This window comes from Phyllostomus discolor, chromosome 6 (genome assembly GCF_004126475.2).
Source record: "Phyllostomus discolor isolate MPI-MPIP mPhyDis1 chromosome 6, mPhyDis1.pri.v3, whole genome shotgun sequence".
NCBI lineage: Eukaryota > Metazoa > Chordata > Mammalia > Chiroptera > Phyllostomidae > Phyllostomus > Phyllostomus discolor.
The window spans coordinates 83444181-83472151 of record NC_040908.2 but is presented as its reverse complement, the minus strand read 5'-3'; the positions used below and the strand labels follow the sequence as shown (position 1 = coordinate 83472151).

The 27971-nt window shown below is 36.9% G+C and overlaps 1 protein-coding gene and 1 long non-coding RNA gene across 6 annotated transcripts in view; one reads left to right on the top strand and one right to left on the bottom strand.

The window, feature by feature from the left end:
- The window catches only part of REXO2 (RNA exonuclease 2), a 30602-nt gene extending 3526 nt beyond the window's left edge, over positions 1-27076 (top strand). Inside the window, exons 3-8 of one of the 5 annotated variants that reach the window (XR_004903805.1) lie at positions 854-931; positions 1512-1623; positions 2942-3050; positions 4439-4492; positions 24151-24312; positions 26876-27076. Coding sequence is in view for 4 of the 5 variants with exons in the window: in XM_028516802.2 (XP_028372603.1) it covers positions 854-931; positions 1512-1623; positions 2942-3050; positions 4439-4492; positions 6851-6980 (483 nt within the window). In the remaining variant the exon portion in view is untranslated. Of the gene's footprint in view, positions 1-853; positions 932-1511; positions 1624-2941; positions 3051-4438; positions 4493-6850; positions 7296-24150; positions 25389-26875 lie in introns of those variants that run through there. The other 4 variants (XM_036028534.1, XM_028516802.2, XM_036028533.1 and 1 more) reach the window with 4 other exon arrangements.
- LOC118501191 lies at positions 369-13034 on the bottom strand. The gene is made up of 3 exons (XR_004903806.1): positions 13000-13034; positions 10844-10848; positions 369-499 (listed from the first exon to the last, which is right to left on the bottom strand). It is a non-coding gene; the product is annotated as an uncharacterized LOC118501191 (long non-coding RNA).
- Positions 27077-27971: the final 895 nt, after the last annotated feature.

Sequence of the window (27971 nt, the reverse complement as noted above, 5' to 3'; positions counted from 1 at the left end):
GGTAACTTGCTTCAATGCTGCAAATTGGGCTTCTGTTACTGCTGGGACTCTATCCAAGACACTCACAGTTGAATGGTTCTATTAAATGGAGCTGAGAATTTGAAGGCCACTTTTACTTTTCATTTGTCACCAGTTACCTTTTAAATTTTTTAATATGACAATATGGTTAAAATTAACCAGTATAACTTTATCCAAAACATAGATGTAGTAAGTTATTGGTTTCTCACCCTGTTGTTCTGCCCCATAATACTCACAAAGGGTATGTGTTTTCTTGGTATTTTGTATGCATATATAAATGTATGTATTTTTTTAAAACAAATGTAAGTGAAATCATGCATGTATACCATGTTCTACAATTTGCTTTTTTCACTAGGCAGTGTAGGTACTTCAAAATGAACTTAGAATCAGGGGTTGGGAAGTTTTTCTAAAAAGACCAAATATTAAATATTTTAGGATTAGAGTGTCGTATAACTCTCTGTTACATGTTTGTTTTACAACTCTTTACGAATGTCAAAATCACTCTTAGCTTGCTGGCAACAAAGTAGAAAAGGCCACAGGCTGGGCTATAGTTTGTTGGCCCTTGACAGATGCCTATTTCTTCTCTTTAATGAGCATTTCAGTTTTTAGTTGTGTGTGTGTATAATAAAAATTTTTGTGTGTGTTCATTTATTCTTTTTTGCCATTATAAACAGTGCTAGAATAAATGAGGAACGCTTTCGGAGTTAAAAATGTGCCCTCATCTCTTCCTTTCTCTGGTATATATATTTAATCTTTAAAGCAGCTTAAACTTTATCTCAGAAACCAAGGTTATCCCTGTTGCTTCTGGATGACTAATGGCTTTTCCCATCCACAGGGTCCTAACCTGATAATAAAACAGCCAGATGAGTTACTGGACAGCATGTCAGATTGGTGTAAGGAGCATCATGGGAAGGTAACATTACCAAATAGCAGGATTCCTGCCCTGAGGCTTAGTAAGAACACCCAAATCCTGTACAGTTGTTGAATGGTATTTTACAAAGAGCTAAGGGACGACTGCTTGGCCAGCCTGGGAAAGTGATTTTTTGTTTACTTTTCGTCTTTGGGACCTCTCAAGATCATCGTCCCTTGATGTCTTCTCTTTTCCTCTCCTACATTCAGTCTGTTGAGACCACATTGTGGATTGTCAAATATTGCTCAAATCAGTCTTTTGGATAAGGTCAGATAGACATCAGAGAAGAGGGAATGCTGCTCTCCTGGTAATAGTTGTTTCTTCCCAGAGATTATATCCTGTGACTTTTAAGTACCACCTTTTTGGCTGGAAATACTATTAACAATCAGAAACATAGCTTATTTAACTTGGATTCTTAAGGAAAAAACAATCTGCAAAGATGGTAGTTTCAGTTTGAACTTGGGCTCTATGAATGGTCTATTTATGGTTACATTTGCTTATTTTAGAAGTGTGGTTTACTTCTGATGCCTTTGAAAACTGACTTCATGTGTTTCTGGTGGGGGCTGGGGATTCTCTCTTGCAGTCTGGTCTAACCAAAGCAGTGAAGGAGAGTACAATGACATTGCAGCAGGCAGAATACGAGTTTCTATCCTTTGTACGACAGCAAACTCCTCCAGGGCTCTGTCCACTTGCAGGTAAAATCCAGTCCTTTGTGTACCTTGTAGATAGCCTTCCATTGTAATGGTTCAAGAGACTGCAGTTCCAAAAAGATCAGCCAAGACCTTCATGTCTTCTACTTACCTTGATTTGGATTATACATACAACTTACGTGTGTGATTACGTGTCCTTGTATAACTTATACATGAATGTTGGGAAAATGCCCTAAACCTGACATGAGATCTGGGTGCTCATACTAACTCAATAAAATTTTTTTCTCATTTTTATTATGGAGCATTTTTAAATGTACAGAAAAGTTGGATTTAGTAATTGTTAACCTTGTGCCATGTTTGGTTTTGTAAATTGATGTAGTACCTAACATTTCTTTATTGGACATTTAAAATTAAATTGCAGGCACCATGGCATTTTATTCCTGATTACCTCATCAAGCATTTCCTGAGAGTAAGGATCTTTTTTTATGGTACCACAGTGTCATTGTCACATTTAAGATAATTAAAAATAATTCAGTGACATCCGCTGATATCTGATCTACATCCAAAATATCTCCTTGTTTTTGAACCAGGATTTAATCAAGGCTCATGTATTTCATTTGGTTATTATGTCTTTATTCTCTTAATCTAAAGTGTCCATCTGTGTTTTTTATTGCATGTGACGTTGTCTTTTTAAAGACTGCAAGCCAGTTCCTTTAAGCTTTTGAAAGCACTGCCTTGTCAGGGAAGTTAATGTTCTGTGGAGATCTGTTTGTGTTTGTATATATAAATTGATATAGTAACTCACATTTTCCTTAAACATTCATAAAAAAGGTTTGACATTAAGTACTAGAGCATAGAATGTATACATTTTTCCCTTCACCAATGTAGCTGGTATCTATCTTACAGTTCTCATTTAAAATTTAGTGTTTTTAATATAAACTACTGTATGTAAACATGAATATGGGTATGATTTATTAAAATTGGAAGGATAATAAAGGTTTACCAACTTATGTGATTCATTAAAAGTTAAATTTTTAGTGTTAGTGGTGAGTGTTTTGTGACATTGGGAGAAAATTCGCACATCTAATTGATATAAAAAGTAACAGATTTGTGCATTATTTTAACTATATGGAATGATAGATTTATCCTTTTGTCCAAAGAGAGATCATTTACAAATTTACATACGACTAAATACTCAGAATCTGCACATGGAACCAAATCAGATGCCCTCAAACCTGAGGTGCTTTTAAGACTTGTTTGAGTTAAAACAATTATCTCCATTTTAAATACAGTTTATGAATTTTTATATCCTGTTGCATACTATTAGAAATACACAGATGTGGCATACTTTATGTCTTTCTAGGAAATTCAGTTCATGCAGATAAGAAGTTCCTGGACAAATATATGCCCCAGTTCATGAAACATCTTCATTATAGAATAATTGATGTGAGCACTGTTAAGGAACTGTGCAGGTAAGGGCTCTATTTAGGAACCATTGTCTCATTTAGTATGTTTTAACTGAGAATTTGTGTAAAGTGATTGAATAGAGCTGTAGAACTGGGAGTGCAAAATGGGCGTATAACTTCCTCATCCTATACCCACTTGGACAGGACCTTAATTTATTCTGGACTGGTGAGAATTGGAAACTGGTGAGAAATCTTCCATATCAGTTTCATTAGTCAGAAAATATATTGAACACTCATTCTATGCCACATATAGGCCTATGTGCTGGGAACATACAGATGAAAAGCCCTTAAGTAGCTTAAAATTTAATGGGTTGACTGATGCATAAAGAAACACACCCTAAAAATATACAGTTGATGACTTCTGTAATAGCAATGTATGTGTAGAATATTGAAGGCCCAAGGGAAGGAGCAGCTAACTGCTGGAGTCGGGGGAATGGGAACACTTCATATAGGAAATAGTTTTTAAGTTGAGGTTTAAAGAAGAGTGGAGGTTTTCCAGGTATTTATGTGAGGAGAGAGCATTCTAGAGAATGGGAAGAGGTGTAAAGATAGGGAGCAGGAAGATAAGGATAAAACATATTCAGGGAATTACAAATAGTTCATTAATGCTGGAGGGCAAAGCATGGGGTTGGTAAAAGTGGGGGATGAGGCCCAGTTAGGAAGGGCTTGTCTACCATGCTAGGAGGTTGAAGTTTCACTTGTAAGGGGTGGAGTTTCTTCGGAAAGTTTAAATAGAAGAATGAGTGATGTGACTAGATCATACTGATTACAAGGTGGCAAGAAAAGAGGTAGGGATATAAGAAAGGATACTCTTGTATCATCTTGGAGAGAGAAGAATGAGCTAGGGAAATGGAACTTGGGTGGTAGAGAGGGTATGGGATAAAGTATTTGAGAAAGGCATTTGGCTGGCATTTAGTGCTTGAATGGAGGAGTGAGGAAAAGGAAGAGATACAAAGTGATTCTAGTGTTTCTAGGTTGGGCAGGTAGGTTGATGATGGAACTGTTCAAAGATAAAAAGGAAAGCAAGAGAAAGAGCAGATTGGTAGATTGGGGAAGGGAGGTATTGAGGAGGATGGGGGTATGATTTTTGTATGGTGTAATTAGAAGCAGCAGATGGATTTTTAAGTGTTGTCTCCAGCAGTCCGTTGGGTATCCATGACAGAAGCTCAGGAGAGAGCTGGGTTGGAGTTAACAGGAATCTTATGCAGTGATGAGCTTACCCAAAGAAAATATTTAAGAATGAAGAGAGGACAGGGTGGAAGATAGAGGCCCAAGCAAAGAGGCAACTTGGTAGTCACAACCCAAGTGCCTTTTTTAGTTAATAGGCTGCTTACAAAATTATTCAGTATATTTGAGACATTTGCCTTTGAGAGTTCCATTTTTGCTGTGTGTAGACGCTGGTATCCAGAAGAATATGAATTTGCACCAAAGAAGGCTGCTTCTCACAGGTAAGTTTGGGTTCTTCCAGTGCTTGGCAGTCTGACATGTCAGATTCCTGACTGCCTGAAATCATGTCTCTTTACCACTCTTTTTCCTTGGGGTAAAAATAAAGGACAACTAGCATAAAAATAACTTTCTTTTACTAAGACTATCAGAAATTCTGGTCAGGATTCTAGCATTAGGGTCTTATGTCTTGATTGCAGTTTTAAAACTTCTAGATAACTTAGTAGGTATGTGAAACTGTCTAATTACTAGGTAACTGTCATTTCCTAGTAATGAGCAGTATTAATTTTCTTCCCAGCAATAATATCAACTCTTAGCCATTTAAAATCAGAACCCTTTGTGTACAGTTGTATATACAGTTAATCTAACTTGGACACTTTTTAGTTTTTCAGATTTTTTTTTGTTTTAAACTTTAGGAACAAGTATACAAGGAATTTAAAGATCTTATGTATTTAGTGTCCTATATTACTTTTTGATTTTCGTTGTCTTTCAGGAGGAATGTAAACTTGATGGGGGATTTAGCAGACAGCTTCTAAGGGCAGCATTTGGTTCATCCATTTACTGCACTCGTACTATGTGCCAGGAACAGTTTTAGGCAAATACAGAAAGACCATGTCCCTGTTCTAAAGAGTCTGGCATTCTTAGGTTTTTTAAAATTGGACTTGTGTGCCCTGACTGGTGTGGCTCAGTGGGTTGGGCATCTGCGGACTGAAGGGTCACTGGTTTGATTCCTGGTTGGGGCACATGCTTGGGTTGCGGGCCAGGTCCCTGGTTGGAGGGTATGCGAGAGGCAACAGATGGATGTTTCTTATGTACATTGATGTTCCTCTCCCTCTCTTCTTCCCTTCCCCTCTCTCCAAAAAAAAAAAGTTAAATAGGACTTGCATGGACTATAGCACAGTAATACATGACTAGGATATCTTATCTGAAATAATCAGGACTTGATGTGTTTGCATTTAGAATTTTTCAGATTTTAGAAAAAGAATAGAGTACTTGTAGTGATTATTATGAATACCCCTAACAAAGTCTGATGAAGCACCCCATAATCAAAAACATTGATATTTTGCTCTGTCAGGGTGGCTAAGTTGGTTGGAACATTGTCCCATACACCAAAAGGTTGACAGTTCGATTCCTGGTCAGGCACATGCTTAGGTTGCAGGTTTGATCCCCAATCAGGATGCATACAGGAGGCAACTGATCAATGTTTCTCTCTCTTTTCCCCTTCCTCTCTCTCTAAAATCAATAAGTATGTCCTCAGGTAAGGATTAAAAACGAAGCAAAACAAAAAAAAATTGACATTTCTACAGTGAAATGTATGGCTATTCACTCTGAATGTTATTATGAATGACTATATATAGGCTCAAATCAAAGTTGGTCAGGTTTTACACATTATGGGTTATAAAAGCACTTAAGGTTTTCAGATTTTTTTTTGGACTTCAGTATTATGAATAAGATGTGTGTACTTTGATTTAGCCAGAGGCTGTATTTTTGGTAGTTTCAACTCTCTACCATGTACCTGGACATGGGAAGAAAGCAAAAGTGTTGCCTTAGCCACGGAATAACTGTTGAAAAACTCTTACACTGAAGTTTGTGCAGTTTATTCTCTAGAAGAAACCCTTGGCCCATCATTCAGAGCTTACTGATTTACTTGCACACTGTTCTAATAATCTTGGTTACCTGAATTCTCAGACTAACAGCCCGTTGCAGGAGGAGAAAGGCTGTTAGGTGGAGGCAGGCTGCCACTGTTTATAGCACAGATCGTGGTGAGAGAGGAGCTAGACCCTCCTTCATGGTTAGGCATTGTCTGAAAATTGGTATTTATTGTGAAGACTGAGGCATGAGTTACATTCCAGTATGTCAGTACATTTTGTGCAGAGATGTCATTAAGTATTGGCAGTATTTTGCAGGCTGTGTTCCATGAGCTATTTGTTTTTCCATAGATGGGGTTAAGTTTTAGAAATACTCGGTGTATAGTACATCCTTCTCTTGGGAATTCACAATACACATTAGTATATTAAATGCTCACAAGGAACTTCAAAAAAATGTGTAATCCAGTTTTTCTTAAACTTATTTGACTCCGAAATTCTTTTTTTTTTTTTCTTCTGTGGAACACATCACCAACTTATGGAACTGTTTTGGGAAGCTTTAATCTGTTATATAGTAGAAAAATTTTATTTATCAAACATTTTTTAAAAAGTTCTTAAACTTGCTGTACTGAAATGTTCCAGTTCTTGATGTCAGATAGTGGCATTTACATTAGTACCTATTGTTCTTAAGTTATTTATGAAAAATTATGCTTTGTAAAGTGATTATTGTCTCCTGTTCTGGGGCACTTCAATTCAGTATGGTATGTTTGCTTGTAGGGCACTTGACGACATTAGTGAAAGCATCAAAGAACTTCAGTTTTACCGAAATAACATCTTCAAGAAAAAAACAGATGAAAAGAAGAGGAAAATTATGGAAAATGGGGAAAATGAGAAGACTGTGAGTTGATGATGCCCGTTGTGCTGCCACCACTTAGTTCTCTGGAAGTATCTTCTGGTGGTTTTTTTTTTTTTGTTTTGTTCACACTGATTGCTTGGCAGAGCACCTTCTTTCAGTTAATTTGCATCTCCAGATTATTCAAGCAGACTGCACCTGAACTATCATTTGTCTCCTAACATGCTGTTTTCATTTATGACACAGCAGCTCGTTTGTAAGTACCAGGTCATGTCCATCCCTTGGTACAAATCCACATTTGCTTTTAGACCATCTTTTGTTTTGTTTTGTTTTTTTTAAATAATAAAGCTAGTTCTATTGAAATGCAAACTTTTTTGTACCATCTATTCTTTAGCAGTTTATTTATTGCAAAATGATGGCTTTTTAGAACTATTACGGTTAATGTTTAAATTCTCAAAATGCCATCAGGAATGGATTAAGTTTCTTATGTGAAACAGGAAGAGAACTTGTTCTACTTTGCTTTACAAGTCAGGAACAACTTGAGATTAGATTCAGAGGAGCAAATTTGGGTTCATTGTTGTAGTTATCAAATTAACAGAGACTTGGAATAGCTACTCTTCACTACATTCAAGAAATTCAAGTAAGCCATCCAACCGAGTATCTGTAGGTAATAACTAAGGTTTACTGAGTAGACACCTGCAGGACCGTTACTGTGCTAGGTATATAGAACTTAAATAGGTGGCTGCAGGTCTCATGGTCAGTAAGTATTTGAGAAAGGATTTCAGTTTGAATATTTTAACTCCTAAATTTATGTATCTCAGAGCACAGTACTAAGGTGACTCCTGAGCCAGAGGGTACAATAGCATCATGTGTTTGTAGAACACATCTCATTCTTGGTATATGCCTCCTGAAGAAATCAGAATTGGGAAAGACCCACATGGGACCTGCCTTTATCTTACAGAACCACTGGACTGAAAAACTGCTGTAGTGAACTCAACTGACATTCCTGACTCCGTTATGGCCATTATGTGAACATTAGCAGTGTGATCCTAATGTGTAGGAGTTACAGATACAGGACTAATTAGACTGTAGATCAGAATTATCTCATAATTTTATTTACTAAGTTGTTTTACTTCTACAACATCCTCATGAGTGGAGAGAGACTTTAATATAACTTTTTCCAAATGTGTTCTTTTAAGGCTCAAATTCACAAGTGTAGTATGTGTGAATTGATGAAAACATAAGTCTGCTGACTTTTCTGATCATTTGAAATGGCATGGGTTTTTAAATTATTCCCACTTCAGTGGTTTGGAAGACAAGAGTGTACAATAGTTAAGAACGGGGCTCTGAAGCAAACTCGGGGTTCACGTCTGAGGTCCATGAGTCACTTTGGCAAGTTCACTTTTCTAAAGCCTCAGTTTTCTTATCTATAAAATGAGAATGATTGCATCTCAAAGAATTGTTAGAAGTAAATTAAATACTACTTACTTAGTAGTATACTTCTGAACTCAGTGCTTGGTACAGTGAGCACCCTATTGTGATAGCCAAGGCATAATGATAATGGATTAACTCAGTCTGGGACCCTCCAGGAAGGGTGCTATGACGGATTGGCTGTGCTGGCTGGGGGCGTTACTTTAAGTCAGTGTTCACTTAATGCCTATGACTATATGATGCTGAGGACTGTTTTAAAAATTTCACTAATGGTGTGACCTTGGTTGGCTTAGTGCTTTTCACTAAAATTTGGCAAGAGAGTTTTTGTCCTTAGTTGGCTCTCAGGAATGTTACAAATTCTGATGCAAGAAAAGATATGAAAACACTGGGCTTGCGAAAGAGGTTCATAGGAAGCGGATGTTACTCTTACTGTTGTAGGACCTCTCCCACACAGCTGGCCTGTTTATTCATCAGATCAGCTGAGCCCTACCATTTATTTTTCTTAAGAATTTTAACTCCTGCTGTTCATTTTAAATCTTCTGTTATGTGAGTGGCCAGCTTATTGATTAAATTTTATCTTTTGTGTATTCATTGTGTAGCAGAATCCTCTGTTACCCCTAATGGAGCATGTGTTAATTTTTAGTAAAATAATTGGCAGCCGGTGTGATAAGCAAATCTGATCTGATGCAAATGTGTATGAAGACATGATGGTTCAGTGATTAATTCATTATTAGTTTGCTCACAAATAAGAAATAGAAATTTGTAGTAACTATGATTTCACAGGGGATTCCTGAAGCTATGAAGTGATTTCTTTGAAATGAACTGTAGTGCAAGTTGGTTTAAATACACCCCGAGCCTTAAAAATGATCAGTGTGTTTGTTTAGCAGAGGTTACCATCCAGTGCTCCTGGGGGCTTTTCATTCAGTGCTTCCTTTTGTCTGTGCTGTAATTATCCTGTAAACTATATTCTTAGGATCATCCAGGTGTTTTTTTCCCCTGCATTAACTCACAAGGTGAGTGAATCTACTGTGAGGAGAGTCTCCAGTCAGTGTTCCTCGAGTGCTTACGATTATCTAGCCATTGTACTGAGTTGTGGGCAACAAAGTTGCCCTTTTCTCAACAGCTTAGCCATGGGAGATAGGAATGGAACCTGAGACACCTGGCCTTTTTCGTTTACCAAACAATATATCCCTTTATTAATAAACCAGCTGACAAATTCATGATAAAATTGATAGTTTAATTTGGTAGACCTAGTGTTCCTATATCTGTGAGCCTTAAGGTAAAGAATAGCTTGGTTGTTACTAGATATGACCTCTATAGCAGATTAATCAGAATAAAAGCTATTATATTACTATATTCTATATTATTGATGAGGCAAAAGCTACTGTGCTATCTCTTGATACTATGTTTCTATTGTGAAAAATAATTGGTTTTAGTTATTTGAACAGAGCTTTTTATGTGGCTTTTTTTTTCTCCCTTGACCTGCCACTTTTAGGACCCCTGGTGAAATCATAGCCATGCTGGTAATGTGAATAGAGAGCTCCTCTCATTGAGTATTTTCTATTGAATAGAGAGATTTTCTAAGAGGATAGATCTTAAGTCTTCTCAACACACACACACACACACACACACACATACAAACACACAAGGGTAACTATTAAGATGATGGACAAGTTAATTAACTTGATGGTGATATTTTTTCACAATATACACATTCACATAAATTCATTAAGTTGTACACCTTAAATATATTTTTGTATGTTAAAGATATCAGTAAAGTTATTAATATGTGTTTAAAACACTGCTAAAGAGAAGCGATTAGAAGTGTTTTCTTTTTTCAGTATTTTTTATTGATTATGCTATTATAGTTGTCCCATTTTTTCTCTCCCCTTAATTCCCCTCTGCCCTCCATTCCACCTCCCTCTAGCTTTCCCCCCACCTTAGTTCATGTCCGTGGGTTGTACATACAAGTTCTTTGGCTTCTCTATTTCCTATATTGTTAACCTGCCCCTGTCTCATTTTCTACCTACCATTTATGCTTTTTATTCCCTGTACCTTTCACCCCCATCCTCGCCCCATCTCTTTCTGCTGATAACCCTCCATATGATCTCCATTTCTAATCCTGTTCCTGTTCTAGTTTGCTTAGTTTTTGTTTTTGTTTTTTTAGGTTCAGTTGTTGATAGTCATGAGTTTGTTGTCATTTTACTGTTCATATTTTTTAACTTCTTTTTCTTAGATAAGTCTCTTTAACATTTCATATAGTAAGGGCTTGGTGATGCTGAACTCCTTTAACTTGACGTTATCTGGGAAGCACTTGATCTGCCCTTCCATTCCAAATGATAGCTTTGCTGGATAGAGTCATTTTGGATAGAGGTCCTTGCTTTCATGACTTGGAGTACTTCTTTCCAGTCCCTTCTTGCCTGTAAGATTTCTTTTGAGAAGTCAGCAGATGGCATTATGGGAACTCCTTTGTAGGTCACTGTCACCTTTTCTCTTGCTGCGTTTAATATTCTCTCCTTATCTTTAATCTTGGGTAATTAATTATGATGTGCCTTGGTGTGTATTTCCTTGGGTCCAACTTCTTTGGGAGTCTCTGAGCTTCCTGGACTTCCTGGAAGTCTATTTCACTTTGCCAGATTGGGGAACTTTCCTTCATTATTTATTCAAATAAGTTTTCAGTTTCTTGCTCTTCCTCTTCTGGCACCCCTGTAATTTGGATGTTGGAATGTTTAAAGTTGTCCCAGAGGTTCCTAAGCCTCTCCTGATTTTTTTGAATTCCTGTTTCTTCATTTTGTTCCAGTTGGATTTTTATTTTGTCTTTCTATTCCAAACCATTGATTTGAGTCCTGGTTTCTCTCCCTTCACTGTTGGTTCCCTGTATATTTTGCTTTATTTCAGTTTGTATAATGTTCATTTCTCCCTTCATTTTTCAACCATACTCAACCATTTCTGTGAGGTTCCTGATTACCAGTGTTTTGAACTCTGCATCTGATAGGTTATCTATCTCCTCATCACTTAGTTCTTTTTCTGGAGCTTTGATCTGTTCTTTCATTTGGGCCATATTCCTTTGTCTTGGTGTACCTGTTATGTTATAAGGGGTGGAACCTTAGGTATTTGCCAGGGTGGGGCAATCCATGTTGCTTCATCGTGGCACTGTATGTAGCGTAGGGGTCAGAGAGGGAACAATGCCACTTGCTTGGCTTTTGCCTCACTTCTTCTCTTCCCTCCTTTCACACAAGTGGATTGCGCTCTTTCTAGTGCAGATTCTCAGGTGGGTGGGCTCTGTACATTTCAGGACCCTGTGGGCCCCTCTAATGAACTCTTCTGTGAGATTGGGAGTTTCTCCTGCCATGATAACTCCCACAGGTTTTTACAGCCAGAGGTCTTGAGGCTTTAGTTTCCTGTGCTGGAACCCTGGATTTCGTGGTTTGTCTTGCTCCCTAGTTGTTCCTCTCAACCTATCCACACACAAATGTGGGACTGCTTGGTCTGCCAGCTGCTGCCTTGTTGTGTACTCTTCACCCTGGCTGCCCATCTCCACCAGTCTGGATAAATGTTTCTTCTTTAATTCCTTGATTGTCGGATTTTCATACAGTTTAATTTTCTGACAATTCTGGTGTTTTTTTTTTAATTGATTGTTACCTTTTTTTTGGTTGTGCGAGGAAGTGAAGCGTATCTACCTATGCCTTTATCTTGGCTGGAATGAAGAAGTCTTAATTCTACCAGAATGCAGGCAGATACATCAGTTACTTTCATAAGTGACTTGTCAATTTGAATGTATATGACCTATGACTTAGTCTTCAGGATAATTTAGTCCATTTAGTTTTGTACCTGGGTTATAAAACTGCTGGTATTCTATGATGCAGAACACATGAGTCTTTCATTAAAAATAAGCCCTAGAAAATTGGAAGGTTGGGAGTGGGGAGCAAAATATGTTCTTGTGCAAATGAAAACATACTGTGAACAGCCTGCAGAATCTGTGGAGACACAGAGTAAGTTGCATAAATTGAGTTGCACAACACTGTGAATGTACTTAATACTACTGAACTGTACACTTATAAATGGCAAAAATGGTGCATTCTATGTTATGTATATTTTACTACATACAAAAAAATACATAGTTTGCCATGACCCATTTTCAGAATGATCTGGACTTAGGAATTCCACCCTTGTGGAATGAGACTTGGCTCGGAGCAGCTGAACTCTGGGACCCCAACTTAATGCCCTTGAGAGGAGTAATTTTCCTTTATTTCTCAATTTATAATAGTAGGAAGTGTTATTAGGGCAGTGCTTTCTGCTATGTCAGTGTCAGAGTGGTCTAAGGAATTGCTGGTTTTGTTTACAGGGGAAACTTAACAAATTAATATCCTTTCGGGGCATCTGACTTCCTTATTTCCAAATTTAGCCATGAACTGGGGCAAAGATGTTTTTGGATTCTGAGTTAGGGGTACTTCTTGGATAATCTAGGTAAATAGGCTCCTGTAGACTGCCCTGGAACCCAGTCCCATTTTGTTTCTCAGAAAAAACTTTTCCATTTTGCATTCCATCTCACCAGCTCACAACTTACATTGACTGAGCAATAGAATTCATTGTTGAATTGCAGACTATGCAGTGTTTTTTGTACCATTGTTATTATTATTACTTTAAAATTTTATTTGTTTATTCTTAGAGGGGAAGGGAAGGAGAAAGGGAGAGAAACATTGACATGTGAGAGGTATATTGATTGGTTGCCTTTCTCATGCCCCCAACTGGGGACCTAGCCTGCAACCCAGGCATGTGCCCTGACTGGGATTTGAACTGGTGACCTTTAGGTTTGCAGGCCGGCACTCAGTCCAGTAAGCCACACCTGCCAGGGCTTATTATTTTTTCATTATATTTTATTGATTACACTATTATAGTTTTTTCCCTTTGCTCCCCTTCCACCCAGCAACCCCCATCCCTTAGGCAATCTCCCCACCATTGTTCATGTCTATGGATCATGCATATAAGTTCTTTGGCTACTCCATTTCCTGTACTGTATTTTAAATCTCCATAGCTGTTCTGTAACTACTTATTTGTACTTGGTAATTTCCTCGCCTCTTCACCTATTCCCATACAATCCCCTCCCATCTGGCACCATCAAAATGCTCTCTGCATCCATGGTTCTATTTCTGTTCTTGTTTGCTTGGTTTGTTTCTTAGATACAGTTGTTGATAAATTTCTATCCTTGCCATTTTATTCATAGTTCTGATCTTTTTCTTAAGTCCCTTTCACATTTCATATAATAATGGTTCAGTGAGGATGAGCTTCTTTAGTTTTTTCTTGTTTGGGAAGCTCTTTATCTGCCCTTTGATTATAAATGATAGCTTTGCTGAGTAGGGCAATCTTGGCTGTGTACTTTGTATATTTCTTGCTAATCCCTTTTAGTCTGCAAAGTGTCTTTTGAGAAATCAGCTGACAATCGTATGGGAACTCCCCTGTAAGTAACTGACTTCTTTTCTCTTGCTGCTTTTATGATTCTGTCATTATCTTTGTAACTTTAATTATGATGTGTCTTGGAGTTGGCTTCTTCGCATCCATCTTGTTTGGGACTCTCTCTGCTTCCTGGACTTGCATGTCTATTTCCTTCACCAAATTAGGGAAGTTTTCTTTCATTATTTTTTCAAATAGATTTCTAATTTCTTGCTCATTCTCTACTCCTTCTGGCACCCTTATGATACAAATGTTGGATTGCTTGAAATTGTCCCAGAGGCTGCTTACACTATGCTTGTTCTTTTGGATTGTTCTGATTGGTTGTTCTTTGCTTCTTATGTTTCATACCATTGATTTGATTCTCAGCCTTATTCACTCTAGTGTTGTTTTCCTGTAACTTGTTCTTTATTTCAATGTAGTGTATCTTTCCTTTCTGACTTGATTTCTTTTATGCTGCTGAGGTCCTCACTAAGTTTCTTGAGTATCTCATAACCAGTGTTTTGAAATCTGCATCTGATTGCTTACCTACAACTCATTTAGCTCTTTTTCTGGAGTTTTGATCTGCTCTTTCATTTGTGCCATGTTTCTTTGTCTCCCCATTTTGGCAGCCTCTCTCTGTTTATTTCTATGTATTAGGTAGAGCTGCAGTAATTCTGTGTCTTGATAATGTGGCCTAATGTAGTAGGTGTCCTGTAGTGTGAATGGCACAGCCTCCCCTATCACCCAAGCTGAAGTACTTGAGATGCTCACTTTGTGTGGGCTGATAAACCTTCCTCTTGTAATTGAACCTTGGTTGCTGTTGGCAGATCAATGGAAGGAATTTACACAGGCCAGTCAACTGCAAGGATTGGCTGTGACCACTGACCACTAACCTCTGCCTTCCATGGAGGATCAACTGTACTGAGGCAGGGTGGTGTTGCTCTGACATGGTCTTTAGCTGTCTACTGGTTGCACAGGCTCTGGGGTTTTTCAGGTGGTGCAGGCCATGATCAGCCCCCACCTGTGTTCGCCCCACCCTGCATTAGCTTTAAAGCAATCTGAGATGGCTGCTACTTGTGCTGGGCTTGGAGATTCCTAGGGAAGCTGAGCTGTGAGTCTAGGCTGGCTGCCGCTAGTGCAGGGCCTGGGGCTCACTGAGGCCAGCTGTTGCTTGTTTGAGAGGATTTGGGAAGTTGTGAAGCATGATCCAAGACCAGGCCTTAATATGGAAAAGTAGTTTGGGTGGGCCCCGTAAGTTGGGTGGGGTGGAGTCTCTGGGGATCTCCAAGGTGGGTCAGTGTTAGGTTGATGGAATCTCAGATATGGCACCAGCTTGCCTGCTGAGTCTGGATGGATGTGGTGTCTTTAAATCTGTAGTTGTCAGACTTCCATTCAACTCAATTTATGATGGTTCTGAGTATCTCTTTTTCCAGTATCAGGGTACTGGGAAAATGACTTGTAAACAAAAGCTGACTATATAAATGTAGGCTAGGGTCAATAAGGTCTTGAGGAATATTCTATATGGGTCAAATTAATGCTTCATGAAATACCTGCTCCACAATGAGGAAAACTGGAATGTTACAAGTGCTCTGTGGATGTACTGTCTTTTTAGAGTAGGGCTAGATTTATGTGTACATTTAGGTAACTGGTTTGCTTTTTCTAAGGCTTCCTTTTTCATTATCTTCTTTTGGCACTATTTCTGTTTTGTATGTATCTTTCATTTTGTTTTATATGTCAATAGTTTTTTTAAATAAAATAATAGGTGAATATTGTAGAAAATAAGTACATTGTACAGAGAACACCACTAATATATATAGAGAGATATGCCTGTGTTTTTTCTGTCTATATATGTAGCAGGCTGCTAATTGAGGCAGACTATATATAAAATGTAGTTATTTTGCTATGAATATTTAAAGCAGATGGTGTCAGAGGTAACAGCAAAGCATCTTTGAGCAGACTTCTGCTTTAGTAACATCATGAAAATGCCTCTTTGGTTATATGACTATATTACAAATATTCTTGTATTTTTAATAATATAGATAAAAGCAATCATAATAAAATAAGTCAAATAGAAACATTAAATAATCTGTTTAATAATGTAAATGGTTCTCTTGAGGGAAGGTACATCAGCAGAAATTTATTATTTAACTTTTTAAAATAGAATGCGTAAAACACAACATAAAAGTTAAGAGACTAGTAGAATGAACCTCCATAGACCTTCACCCACCTCGAACAGTTAGTTATCCCCACTCTTGAGTCATTTATACCTTCACCTGACTGGTCCCTCTCAGATCATTTTATAGCATTCCCCAAACAGTGTGTCATTTAATCTGTGTGCATTTCAGTATGTATCTCTATAAGATGATTCTCAAAAAATAAAAATAATAACCATGGTATAATTATATCTAAAAGATTAACAATGACTTCTTAATATCATACATTAAGTGTATACATTAAGTGTATATGTTTCCCTCTTCTGTGTTTTCTGTATATAATTTGCCGATGTACCTAGTGGATTGATGAGATTTAATTTGATTTTTAGTATATTTCCCTTTCCATACTTCAGAGTTCTTGGAAGCCGGTTGCTCAGTGCAGCCAACACTTGAGAAGGGGAAGGGTTAAGCTCTACTTTCTGGGGAAAGGGGGAAATCCGGAGAGTTATTTTGGTATCAAATAACTTTTTTTCCTGGTTGTCTCCTTGGGGCCTATATAGAGTGGAAGAAGAGGGAAGAAAGAACTTAGGAGAATGGAAGGGAAAAGCGTCAAAGGGTCCCAGCCTGATGAACTGGAGGAGCTGTCATGATGAAAATATATTTTAGCTTTTTTCTATTATTTATTTTTTATTGTGTTTTTTTTCCCATTACCATTTATCCCCCTATATCCTCTTCTACCTCTCTACCCACCCCTTTCCCCAGACAAAAATTTTAGATTTTCTTTTTCTGTGTTGTAATTCATAACTTTCATGACATTTATTACATGCCTACTTTCTAGCCTTAGCATTAGTTAGCAAAGGAAAATTTAGAGAAATGGAGCATGTGAAGCTGCAGTGATGCACTGGTTAATGAATCTCAGAGAGCAGCTGTAGAACAGTAGTCATCTGTGACAGGTGACAACTGACACCTAAGACGTGTAAGCCCCTCACAGGAATCCTCAACATTCAGGGAGGATTTGAGTTTCTCATAGTAAAAGAAGAGATGTGTCTTTCTTTTTTCTCCCCTCCCCTCCCCGCCTCCCCTCCCCTCTTTTTCATCTTTAGGAAATAGAACCTCAGAAGGCTAGAATTCTCATTTTCATAAAGCAGATGGCTATTATATGAATCGAGAAGGAATCACAATGTGAAACAGTCTTATTACATGGACCTCCATTTGTTATAAAGTGACAGTGTTTTGGAGACAACATAGAGCCCAGTAAGAAGGTACCTGTTATGAGTAACTCAGAGGAACACACACCCCTTTATTTGAATGCTTGGCCACTTAAATTTTTTAAATTTAATTGTAGTTTTTGTCTTTCTGTTTACTTTTAGTAGTAGTGAGCTGCTACCAAAAATTCTGCTTCAAGGCCAACAGTAATAGAATTTTTAAAAGCTCATTAGTGTATATATTTAAAGGTTTATGAGATTTGTTTTTTTTCTCAGATTTTATAAAATATGTTTATTTTCCTTTTTTGTTTCCATATTTTCTAAATGGAATTCATTGTATCCCTTAGTTCGTTCATGGCATATTATTGTAGATCAACATAAAAACCTTTTTTTGTTTTATATTATTACATTCCTCATTTCTGCTTCCATTCCTAATCCCTCAATCCCTGTTTTATTGAATATATGTTCTTCCATTCTTCCTTTTTTATTCTTAATGTATAAATTCTGTGTGTGTGTGTTTTACTTTATATATATTGTATGATGATATATATTTCATTTTACATTTTCTTAATGCCATACTGTGTTTCTGAAGGTGAATATATGATTAAGTAAACATGTAGCTTGCTAAATCTCAGTTATTTAAAGTCTTTCTTTATATGCACATTCCTCATTTTGCTTATTGGTGCCACAACCAATATTGCCATGAATGTTTGTACATGTGTCCCTATGGGCCTGTGCAAGAGTTTTTTCTTGATGCATACAGTCAGGAGTAGGATTTCCAGGTCTTTGTATATCCCTATACTTAATTTCTTTTTAAGTACTGACAACATGTTCTTTATAATAACCACAATAGTTTAAATTGTGACCAGAAATACAGTAGCAACATTTTTCTAGATCTGTGTCCGTGCTTGAAATGACATGAATTTATAATTTTTTTGCCATTTTATATGCATAAAATAGTATTTTCTCATTAAATTTGCATTCCTATGAATATTGTGAGTTTGAGCATGTCTTTATATATATTGCAGTTCTGTTTCTTTTTTTTTAAGATTTTATTTATTTTTAGAGAGGGAATGGAGGGAGGGAGGGAGAGAGAGAGAGAGAGAGAGAGACACACACACACACATCAATGTGCGGTTGCTGGGGGTTATGGCCTGCAACCCAGGCATGTACCCTGGCTGGGAATCGAACCTGTGACACTTTGGTTCCCAGCCTGCGCTCAATCCACTGAGCTATGCCAGCCAGGGCTGTTTCGTTTCTTATAAATTGGTTAGTTGTATCCTTTGTCTTTTTTTCTGTAGGATTTTTGTCTTAATGATTGTCATTTCAGTTAGCTCAGTCTGTTGTCCATCTGTTGAATTTTTATGTGGTGACTTTCTTTAAAGAGGGACCTTTAATTTTGTTAGTGTAACGTTTGTCAATTTTCCTCCTGAAGGTTTGTTTTTGAGAATATTGTCTGAGACTGTTCTCTACCTCAAAATCATAAAGATATTCTCATTTCTAACTTCTTTAGCTTTATGTTTTAATTTTGCATTTCATGTTTTGTTTTTTTTAATACGTCTGGAGGCCATATATGGAGACTATGTGAGGTAAGAATCCAACTTTATTTTTTCCATAGTGTGTGCAATTTTCCATCTCTGTCTGCTAAATAATCCATCCTCTCCTACTGATTTGTGATACTACCTCTATCACATACCAAGTTCTCATATATAGATTGGGCTGTTTCTGAGCTTTTTATTGTGTTGGTTTTTGTTTGATTCTACGCCACTGTTTATTTATTTTTGGGAGGGAGTTTATAATTATATATATACACACATATATATGTGTATGTGTATATATATTAAATTTAATTTTCCAATTATAATTTATATTTAATAATATTATTATTATGTTTAAAGATTTTATTTTAGCGAGAGGGGAAGGGAGGGAGAAAGAGAAGGAGAGAAACATTGATGTGAGAGGGAAACATCAATCAGTTGCCTCTCGTATGCACCCTGCCTGGGGACCAAACCTGCAACCCAGGCATGTGCCCTGACTAGGAATCGAACAGGTGACCCTTTGCTTTGTAGGATGATACCCAACCAACTGAGCCACACTGGTCAGGGCCATTTAATATTAGTTTGTATTGGTTTCAGATGTACAGAATAGTTGTTAGACAATCATATACTTTACAAAGTGTTGCCCAGATATTTCCAGTACCCCCCTTAGCATCATAAGTAGTTATTACAGTATTATTGACTATATTCCCTATGCTGTCCTTTATTTTCCTGAGACTATTTTGTAACTGCCAGTTTGTACTTCTCAATTCCTTCACATTTTCACCTAGTTTTCCAACTCCCCTCCCCTCTGGCAACCATCAGTCTGTTCTCTGTATCTATGAGTTTGTTTCAATTTTGTTTGTTTATACTGTTCTTTATATTATACATATAAGTGAATAGTAAGGTATTTGTCTTTTTCTGTATGACTTAATTGATTTAGCATAATAACTTCTAGGTCCATCAATGCACGTGGTAATACTTCTTTCTGTTTTATGGTCAAGTAATACTCCATTGTATATATGTACCTCAGCTTTTTTATATACTCATCTATTGATGGACACTTGGGTTGCTTCCATATCTTGGCTATTGTAAATGATGCTGCAATGAATGTAGGTGTGCATGTATTCTTTTGAATTAGTGTTCTGGGTTTTTTGGATAAATACCCAGAAATGGAATAGCTGAGTCATAAGGCAGTGCATTTTTAATGATTTGGGAATCCTCCATACTGTTTTCCATTGTGACTACATCAATCTGCCTTCCCACCAACAGTGCCCGAGGGTTCCCTTTTCTCCACGTCCTCGGAAACACTTGTTTGATGATTGATTGATTATAGCCATTCTGATAGGTCTGAGGTAATATATCACTGTGATTTTAATTTGTATTTCATTTCTCTGATGATTGGTGATGTTGAGAATCTTATCATATGTGGATTGGCCTTTTGTATGTCCTCTTTGGAGAAGTGTCCTTTCAGATTCTGCCCATTTTTTAATTGGATCGTTTGATTTTTGGTGTTGAGTTGTATGGGTTTTTTGTATATTTTTGGATATTCACCCCTTACCAGATGTTTTTATTCTTATCAGATGTTTTGTTTCTTACCAGATATTTTATTGGAGAACATGTTCTCTCATTTAGTAGATTTTGTTGATGGTTTCCTCTGCTTTGCAACAACTTTAGTTTGATGTGGTCCCATTTGTTTATTTTTTCTTTCCTTTTCCTTTCCTGAGGATATAATGTCAGAAAAAAATATTGCTGTGAGAAATATCCAAGACTTTACTGTCTATGTTTCCTTTGTTGTTGATCTCTTATGTGCCTAGCTTACAAACTAAACTTTATCATGTGTGTAGGAAAAAACAGTGTATATGTAGGGTTCTCTACTATCCATGGTTTCAGACATCCACTGGAGGTCTTGGAATGTGTCCTCTGCAGATAAAGGAGACTACTGTACAGAGGAATTTGCTGGCAGAAAATCTCAAAAGGCAGGCCACTGTTTCAAAGACAGCAAGTAAAGACTTTGTATCCTCAGGATGGACATAGTGTCTCCATAGTGTCATTCTGTCATAATTGACTTCACTTGTTTGGAAAATGAGGGGAAAGATTTTTTAAAATCTGTTTTCTAATAAAAACTCCAGTACAGTTTTCTTTTATTTTTTTAAAAAGTTTTCATTTATTTTTAGAGAGGGAGGGGGGCAGGAAGAGAAGGAGAAAAACATCTATTCATGAGAGATATATCCATCTGTTGACTATCGCATTCCCCTAACTGGGACCTGGCCCTCAACCCAGGTATGTGCCCTGACTGGGAATTGAACTAGCAACCTATCAATTCGCAAGTCGGTGCTCAATCCACTGAGCCACACCAGCCAGGGCTCTAGTACAGTTTTAAAGGAGGTTTTTGAGTTAGCAGTTTGTTTCCAAAGGAAAAATATTTAATACAGATTCAAGTTTCACATTATGATAAATGATAAAAATCAAATATCCTTTTCTTGGTAAGAGTTCAACTTTTGTATTTTTATCTCTTTAACTTCCTAGGATTTTCTATTATTCCTTCCTCCTTCCCCCTTTCTTCTCTATAGTTGCAATGAAAATTTCCTCTTTCACAAGTTAGGATTATCATCAAAATTTTAATACACTCTTTAACTTTACCAATGTATAGGTAATATTTGTAAATCTTTCTTTCTCCTTATTCCCTTGTATATGTTAGCTGTCCATCTCCTTAGATAACAATGTGGCATTTTATTTCCCTGTTTTCCTTGTTGATTTTTGGTGGAAGAAGAAAATATATATTGTATGTGTTCATACTCACCCTGGATTGCTAAATTATATCTTCCAATAATTCTTTCAAACAGGGTATGCAAAAGATAAAATTTCTGAATTCTTTGATATAAAAGAAATTTTTGTTTTACCCTCAAAATCAAGTGCCAAATAGGTTGGATATAGGATTCTAGATTCAAAGATTTTTGCCTGCAGAACCCTTATGATATTGCCCCATTGATTTCTAGCATCCAGACTGTCCAGTGATAAGTCTTCTGATAAGTCCAGTGATAATTCTTACTCCTTTGCAGGTTATTTCTTTTTTTTCTCTGGAAGCATTTATGATTTTTTCTTTATCATCGCAGTTCCTGAATTTCACCAAGATATGTTTAGGAGTGAGTCTCTTTTTATCAGTTTTACTGGTACTTGCTAGGAACTGACAGTCTTAAGCCTTGAATCTTTCTTTAGTTTTGCAAGTTTTCTTCAGTTATGTCCTTAATCATATACCTCTGCTCCATTCTCCTTATTATCTTTTTCTGGAATTCCTGTTAAATGGATGTTTGAGCTTCTGGATCTACTGTGTCTCTTACTCTTTTTAAAAAACTTTTATTTTACTTTATTTTTTCCATTACCATTTATCTTCCCTATGTTATTCTTTCTTTAATTATTATCTGTTTGACCATTTGCATTGTATCGTTAGAGAATTCTTCAATTTGATATTCTAGGTTGTTCAAGTATGTCTGTTCTGCCACTCAGAGTAATTATTGAGGTGTTTGCTTCCAAGACTGGTAATTTTTAATATTTCCAATCTCTATATCTCTCTGACGAAATTAGTTACATTTCTTCTAAAGTTTTGTTCTGTGTCTTGTATTAAATCTGTTTCTTTAGCTGTTAGCTCATCAGAATCTGAAACCAAATCACTATACGCAATTTATTTTAGTTGACATGAGGCCTTTTTTCCCTCAATCTGGGAGTTAGTTTTTGACTTTTCTACTTCAGAGTCCTTTCCTTTTTCCACATTAAGATCACTTCCAATTCCCACTCTGAGCCTTCCTTCTCCTGCTCAGAATCTTCTACCACATTAATCAAAATATTCTCCAAGTCATCACTGAATATTTCAACTCCATGGTTTGTATTAACACAGAAAGGTTGAGTGCTGTTCCTTACATAATACTGAAGCATCTTCTCTCTCTTCCAGGCCTGAGGCTCTTTCTCCTTCCAGCCCTGATGTCTCTTCTTCCTCCTCCTCCAGTTCTGAGGTCTTCCTCCAACTCTGAAGCCTCTTTTTCTTCCTCCTCTAGCCCTGAGGGCTTCCTCTTTGAGGGTTTTTTTCCTTTCACTCTGAAGCCTCTTCCTTGTGAATCTCTTAAGATTTTTTACCTCCTTTGGCTCAGCAACCTTTACTTCTTTAATAAATAGAAAGCTCAAGCCCTGGCTGGTGTAGCTCAGTGGATTGAGCTCGGGCTGCGAACCAAAGTGTTGCAGGTTCGATTTCCAGTCAGGGCACATGCCTGGGTTGCAGGCCATGACCCCCAGCAACCTCACATTGATGTTTCTCTCTCTCTTTCTCCCTCCATTCCCCCTCTAAAAATAAATAAATACAATCTTAAAAAAAGAAAGAAAACAAACAAAAATTAAAAATAAATAAATAAATAGAAAGCTCAAGCCACCACTTGTTGCTCCTCCAGCTCTTTGCTGTGAGGCTATTAGAGTTTTATCTACTTTTTCTTGAATCCCATATATTCTTTCCCATTTCTTTCTTTTTAAAAATTTTCTGGAAGTACAACCTTCAGTAATTCTTTCATAAAAGATTTCGACTGGTAAATTTGCTGAGGCTTTGCATACCTGAAAAAGTCCTGATTTCACCATCACATTTAAATGCTACTTTAACTTAGCATAAAAATTTAGGTTAAACATTTTCCCTCAGAATGTTGAAGACATTACTCCATTGCTTACTAACGTCCAGTGTTGCTGATGCAAAGTCTGCCACCATTGTGAATGTTGCTCCATCTTCTTTGGAGACTTTGAGAATTTTCTCTTTATTCTTGAAGTTCTGACGGACGTTTTCTGGTATTACCTCTTGACTAGTACATCTTTTCCATGTTCTTGGCCATTTCCTGTAACTTCTATATGGATGTTGCAATTTCTGCCTGTGTCATCTATATTACCTATGGCTTCTTCCACACCTTCCACGACTTTGTGATTCATTGGGACAATTCCTTACCTTGGTTAGTTTTGTATTCTTTAGCTTTGTCTAATTTGCTATTCAGTTTAATTATTTCTTTTGTTTTCTAGGTCAAATTTTTAATATCCTCAACATAGTTTTCTCCTATTTTCTCTACTATTATTTTTATTGAGGCTGCATCTTTTATATGTTGCCACTCTTCTGGTACTGGAGTTAATTGGATATTTTATTTTCAGGTATTGTACTTTTTACTCCTGAAATTTCCATTAGGTCATTTTAAAGAGATTCCCTTGTCTCCTCAACCATTAAGTCCAGATTTTTCATCAATACCTTAAACTTTTGTGACATATCTTTGTATTTCAAATCCAGTAACTGAACCATCTCAGTTTCTGTCAACTGAATTATTTCCACCTGGATGCTATTTTTTCATTTCCCTGCAAGTTTAGGAATTTTTTATTGTACACCAGACGTGGTGAATATGTTGTCAAGACTGGATCATTTTCTTTTCCTGAAGAGCAGTTTTTGTTCTTGCAGACCTGATGGACTCCCCAAAACTCAAAAATATTAAAAAAAAATCATCCACTGAGGGTCCTTGGCCTGGAAAAGATGAGCTTTCTGCAGAGCAAGACTTGGTCTCCTGCACAGCTCGTCTCAGTGCCTGGAGAAGGAGGAATCTGACCTGAGGGTGCAGACACGGTAAGAAGGAATGAGGATTGACTCAGTCTTTTGCTGGCTCCCCCTCTCCTCTTGTGGTGATTGAAATTCTCCTTGAGTTAGTGATTTTGAGGTGCTATTTTCCTCATCCTTAGATGTAGAATATTATTTGGAAAAGAGATATACACTGAAGACTGATAGGTAATAATCATAATCTGCTAATTTCATCTCTCTCAGAAAAGAACTATTAGATGATGAAGATTGTCAGGGGTTTTTTTTTGAGAATCTCCTAAAATACCACTTTCATGAAGTCAGTCTTTGGACAGTGATTAAATCAGATTAGATTAGATCAAGTATATCCAGTTTTCTTGCCTCATTGCTAAGTGATACTAACTTTGCATTTTGTCAATATTTTCTGTGATAAACTGGATCTTTGCTTCTTTGCAAAACCAAAGAGTGGTTTTGCCCAAACAAATCAGTGTGTTAAAGATAATGAATGGTAGCAAATGAGATGCCCCCAAATATGCCTCTTTGGCATAAAGATTATTCTGAGCTGATTATTTTGAGAAACACTGGCAAAGGAGAAGCTCTGAAAACAGAGTAGAAATTTAAGAAGGGAAGTTTACCTTAGTAGGGGGCTGGTGCCAGAAAGAGCCCTATTACCAGAGATTACCTTTTCATGTGAAAAGACTTATCTACAAGGCAGGGAAAACTTCATTTACTGTATATTTCCTCTTGTCACCTTCCTGTGATTTACCTTTTACCACTTTGAAGCTCCAGCCTCCTATCTCTTTCCATAGCTCAGGATGATATGTAATTGCCTGGCTGCCTTTTAATTCTCATATCTTTGTGAGGGTCTCATATATATATAATTAAAACTTTTTTTTGTCTTCTGTTAATCTGGCTTTTAATACAGTAAATCTCAGCCAGAAACTAGAAAGGTGGAGGAAAAATTATTTTTCCTTCTCTGCAGTCAATTCAATCCTCTATTTTTAGAGAAGTAGAAAAACTGCAGTTTTAAAATACAAATTTGCTTACTTCTAGTCCTCAAGGTTTCCAAAAAATTGAAGTTGTAAGCTTAATAAGAGTGCTTTATTATAATGAATAAAATGTTATGATTCATTTTGATCGAAAAAATTAAAACAAGGTACTCCAACTTTATTTGTTTTTTATTTTTTTAATTTTAATTGTTGTTCAAGTACAGTTTTCTGCCTTTTTTCCCCCATCCCAGCCCACCCCCTTATTTATTGTTTTTTAATTGAATTTATTGGGGTGACATTGGTTAATAAAATTATATAGGTTTCGGATGTACAGTTACATCATCTGCATATTATATTGTGTGTTCACTATCCAAAGTCATGTTGTTGTCCATCACCATTGATCCCCCTTTACCCTCTTCTACCTCCCCCACCCCCTTTCCTCACTAGTGATCACTATACTGTTGTCTGTTTATAAGGTTTTTTTTTTTTTTTTGCTTAATTTCTTTACCTTTTTCACCCAGTGCTCTAAACTCCTCCCCTCTGACATCCGATAGTCTGTTTTCTGTATCTATGAATCTGTTTCTATTTTGTTTATTAATTTATTTTGTTCATTAGATTCTACATATAAGTGAAATCATATGGTATTTGTCTTTCTCTGACGCTATTACTCACGTTAGCTAAGAATCTCCAGGGCCTCCTTCGCTGTCACAAAAGGTAAGATTACTTCGTTTGTTTGCTGTCTTGGGGGGGAGTCGGGAGGGTAGGTTGTGGCTGGGTGGGGTGGCGCGTGCGGGCGGGGAGGGGAGGGGGGAAGGGTTCGTGGGGAAGAGGGTAGAAAACTGTAAGAAAAAAAAAAACCCCCCCCCCCCTCAAATAGCTCCACTCCTCCCATCCTCCCCTCCCCCTGTAAAATGCTCCCCCCTCCTCCCTTCCTCCCCTCCCTCCCCTCCCCTCTCTCCTCTTTTTCTTTTTTTTTTTTTTTACGGCTGAGTAGTATTCCATTGTATAAATGTCCCATAGTTGTTTTATTCACTTATCTACTGATGGACACTTGGGTGGTTTCCATATATTGGCAATTATAGATAATGCTGCAATGAACATAGGGGTGCTTATATTCTTATGAATAAGTGTTTTAGGTTTCTTTGGATATATTCCTGGAAGGGGAATTGCTAGGTCATAAGGTAGTTCCATTTTTAATTTTTTGAGGTAACTCCATACTGTTTTCTACAGTAGTTACACCAGTTTGTATTCCTGCCAGCAGTGCACAAGGGTACCTTTTTCTTTACAGCTGAGACAACATTTATTTGTTGATTTATTGATGACAGCCATTCTGACAGATGTGAGGTGGTTAAGTTGCATTTCTCTGATGATTAGTGACATCAAGCATCTTATGTCTATTGAGCATCTTTTCATATGTCTATTGGTCATCTTTTCATATGTCTATTGCATTTCTCTGATGATTAGTGACATTGAGCATCTTTTCATATGTCTATTGGCCATATGTTTCATATGTCCTGTTTGGAGGAGTGGCTATTCAGGTTCTTTACCCATTTTTTAATTGGGTATTTTTGTGTGTTAAGTTCTTTTTGTTGTTTTGCTAAAGGTTTATTTTATTCTCATTCAAGAGAGAACAGAAGGGAGAGAGAGAGAGAGAAACATGGATGTGAAAGAGAAACACCAATCATCTGCCTTCTGCATACACCCCAACGGGGGATCAAGCCTACAATCTGGGCATATGCGTCGACCAGGAATCAAACTGGCAACCTTTCAGTTACGGGATGATGCTTCAACCAACTAGCCATGTTGGCTATAGCAAATTGTATTGGATATTAATTAACGCCTTATCAGATATATCATTGGCAAATACATTCTCCCGTTCACTGGGTTGTCTTTTCATTTTGTTGATGGTTTCCTTTGCTGTGCAAAAACTTTTTAGTTTGATGTAGTCCCATTTGTTCATTTTATATTTGTTTCCCTTGTCTGAGGAGATATATCAGAAAAAATATTGCTGCAAGAAATTTTCAAGATTTTACTGCCTATGTTTCTTTTGTAGGATTTTTATGGTTTTGAGTCTGATGTTTCAGTCCTTAGTCAATTTTGAGTTTATTCTTTAAAAATATTTTTTTTATTGATTGATTTGAAAGAGAGAAACATTAATTTGTTGTTCCCCTTACTTGTGCATTCATTGATTGATTCTTGTATGTACTCTTGCTGGGGATCAAACCCGAAACCTTGGTGTGTTGGGACAATGTTCTAACAAACTGATCTACTGGCCAGGATTAAATTTTTTTTAATTTTTAATTTTTTAATTTTATTTTCATAAGTACCCCAATTAAAAAATTACATGTACAAGCTCAAGATTATAAAATATAAAACCAAATGCATAATTCCATTACAGACTGCTTTGGGTTAAAAGCTATGTTTTGTATTTGGGTGTACATTTGCATATTGGATTGTCTACTTGGAAGAAACTATTAGCAATTGCTTGTTTTTTGTATTTATCAGAACCATTCTTAATATCTCAATTTCTTTGGAATCTTGATGACCAGAATTGAGGAAATTTGCCATTTCCAAACTCTAAAGGTGGCCTAACTTTGTATACATCCAATTCTGCTACTAATAAATCACCTGACTTTGGACAAGTACATAACTTCTCTGTGGCTCAGTTTCCTCTTCTCTAAAATGTGGATAATTTTAATGATTAGATAATACCAGATTGAT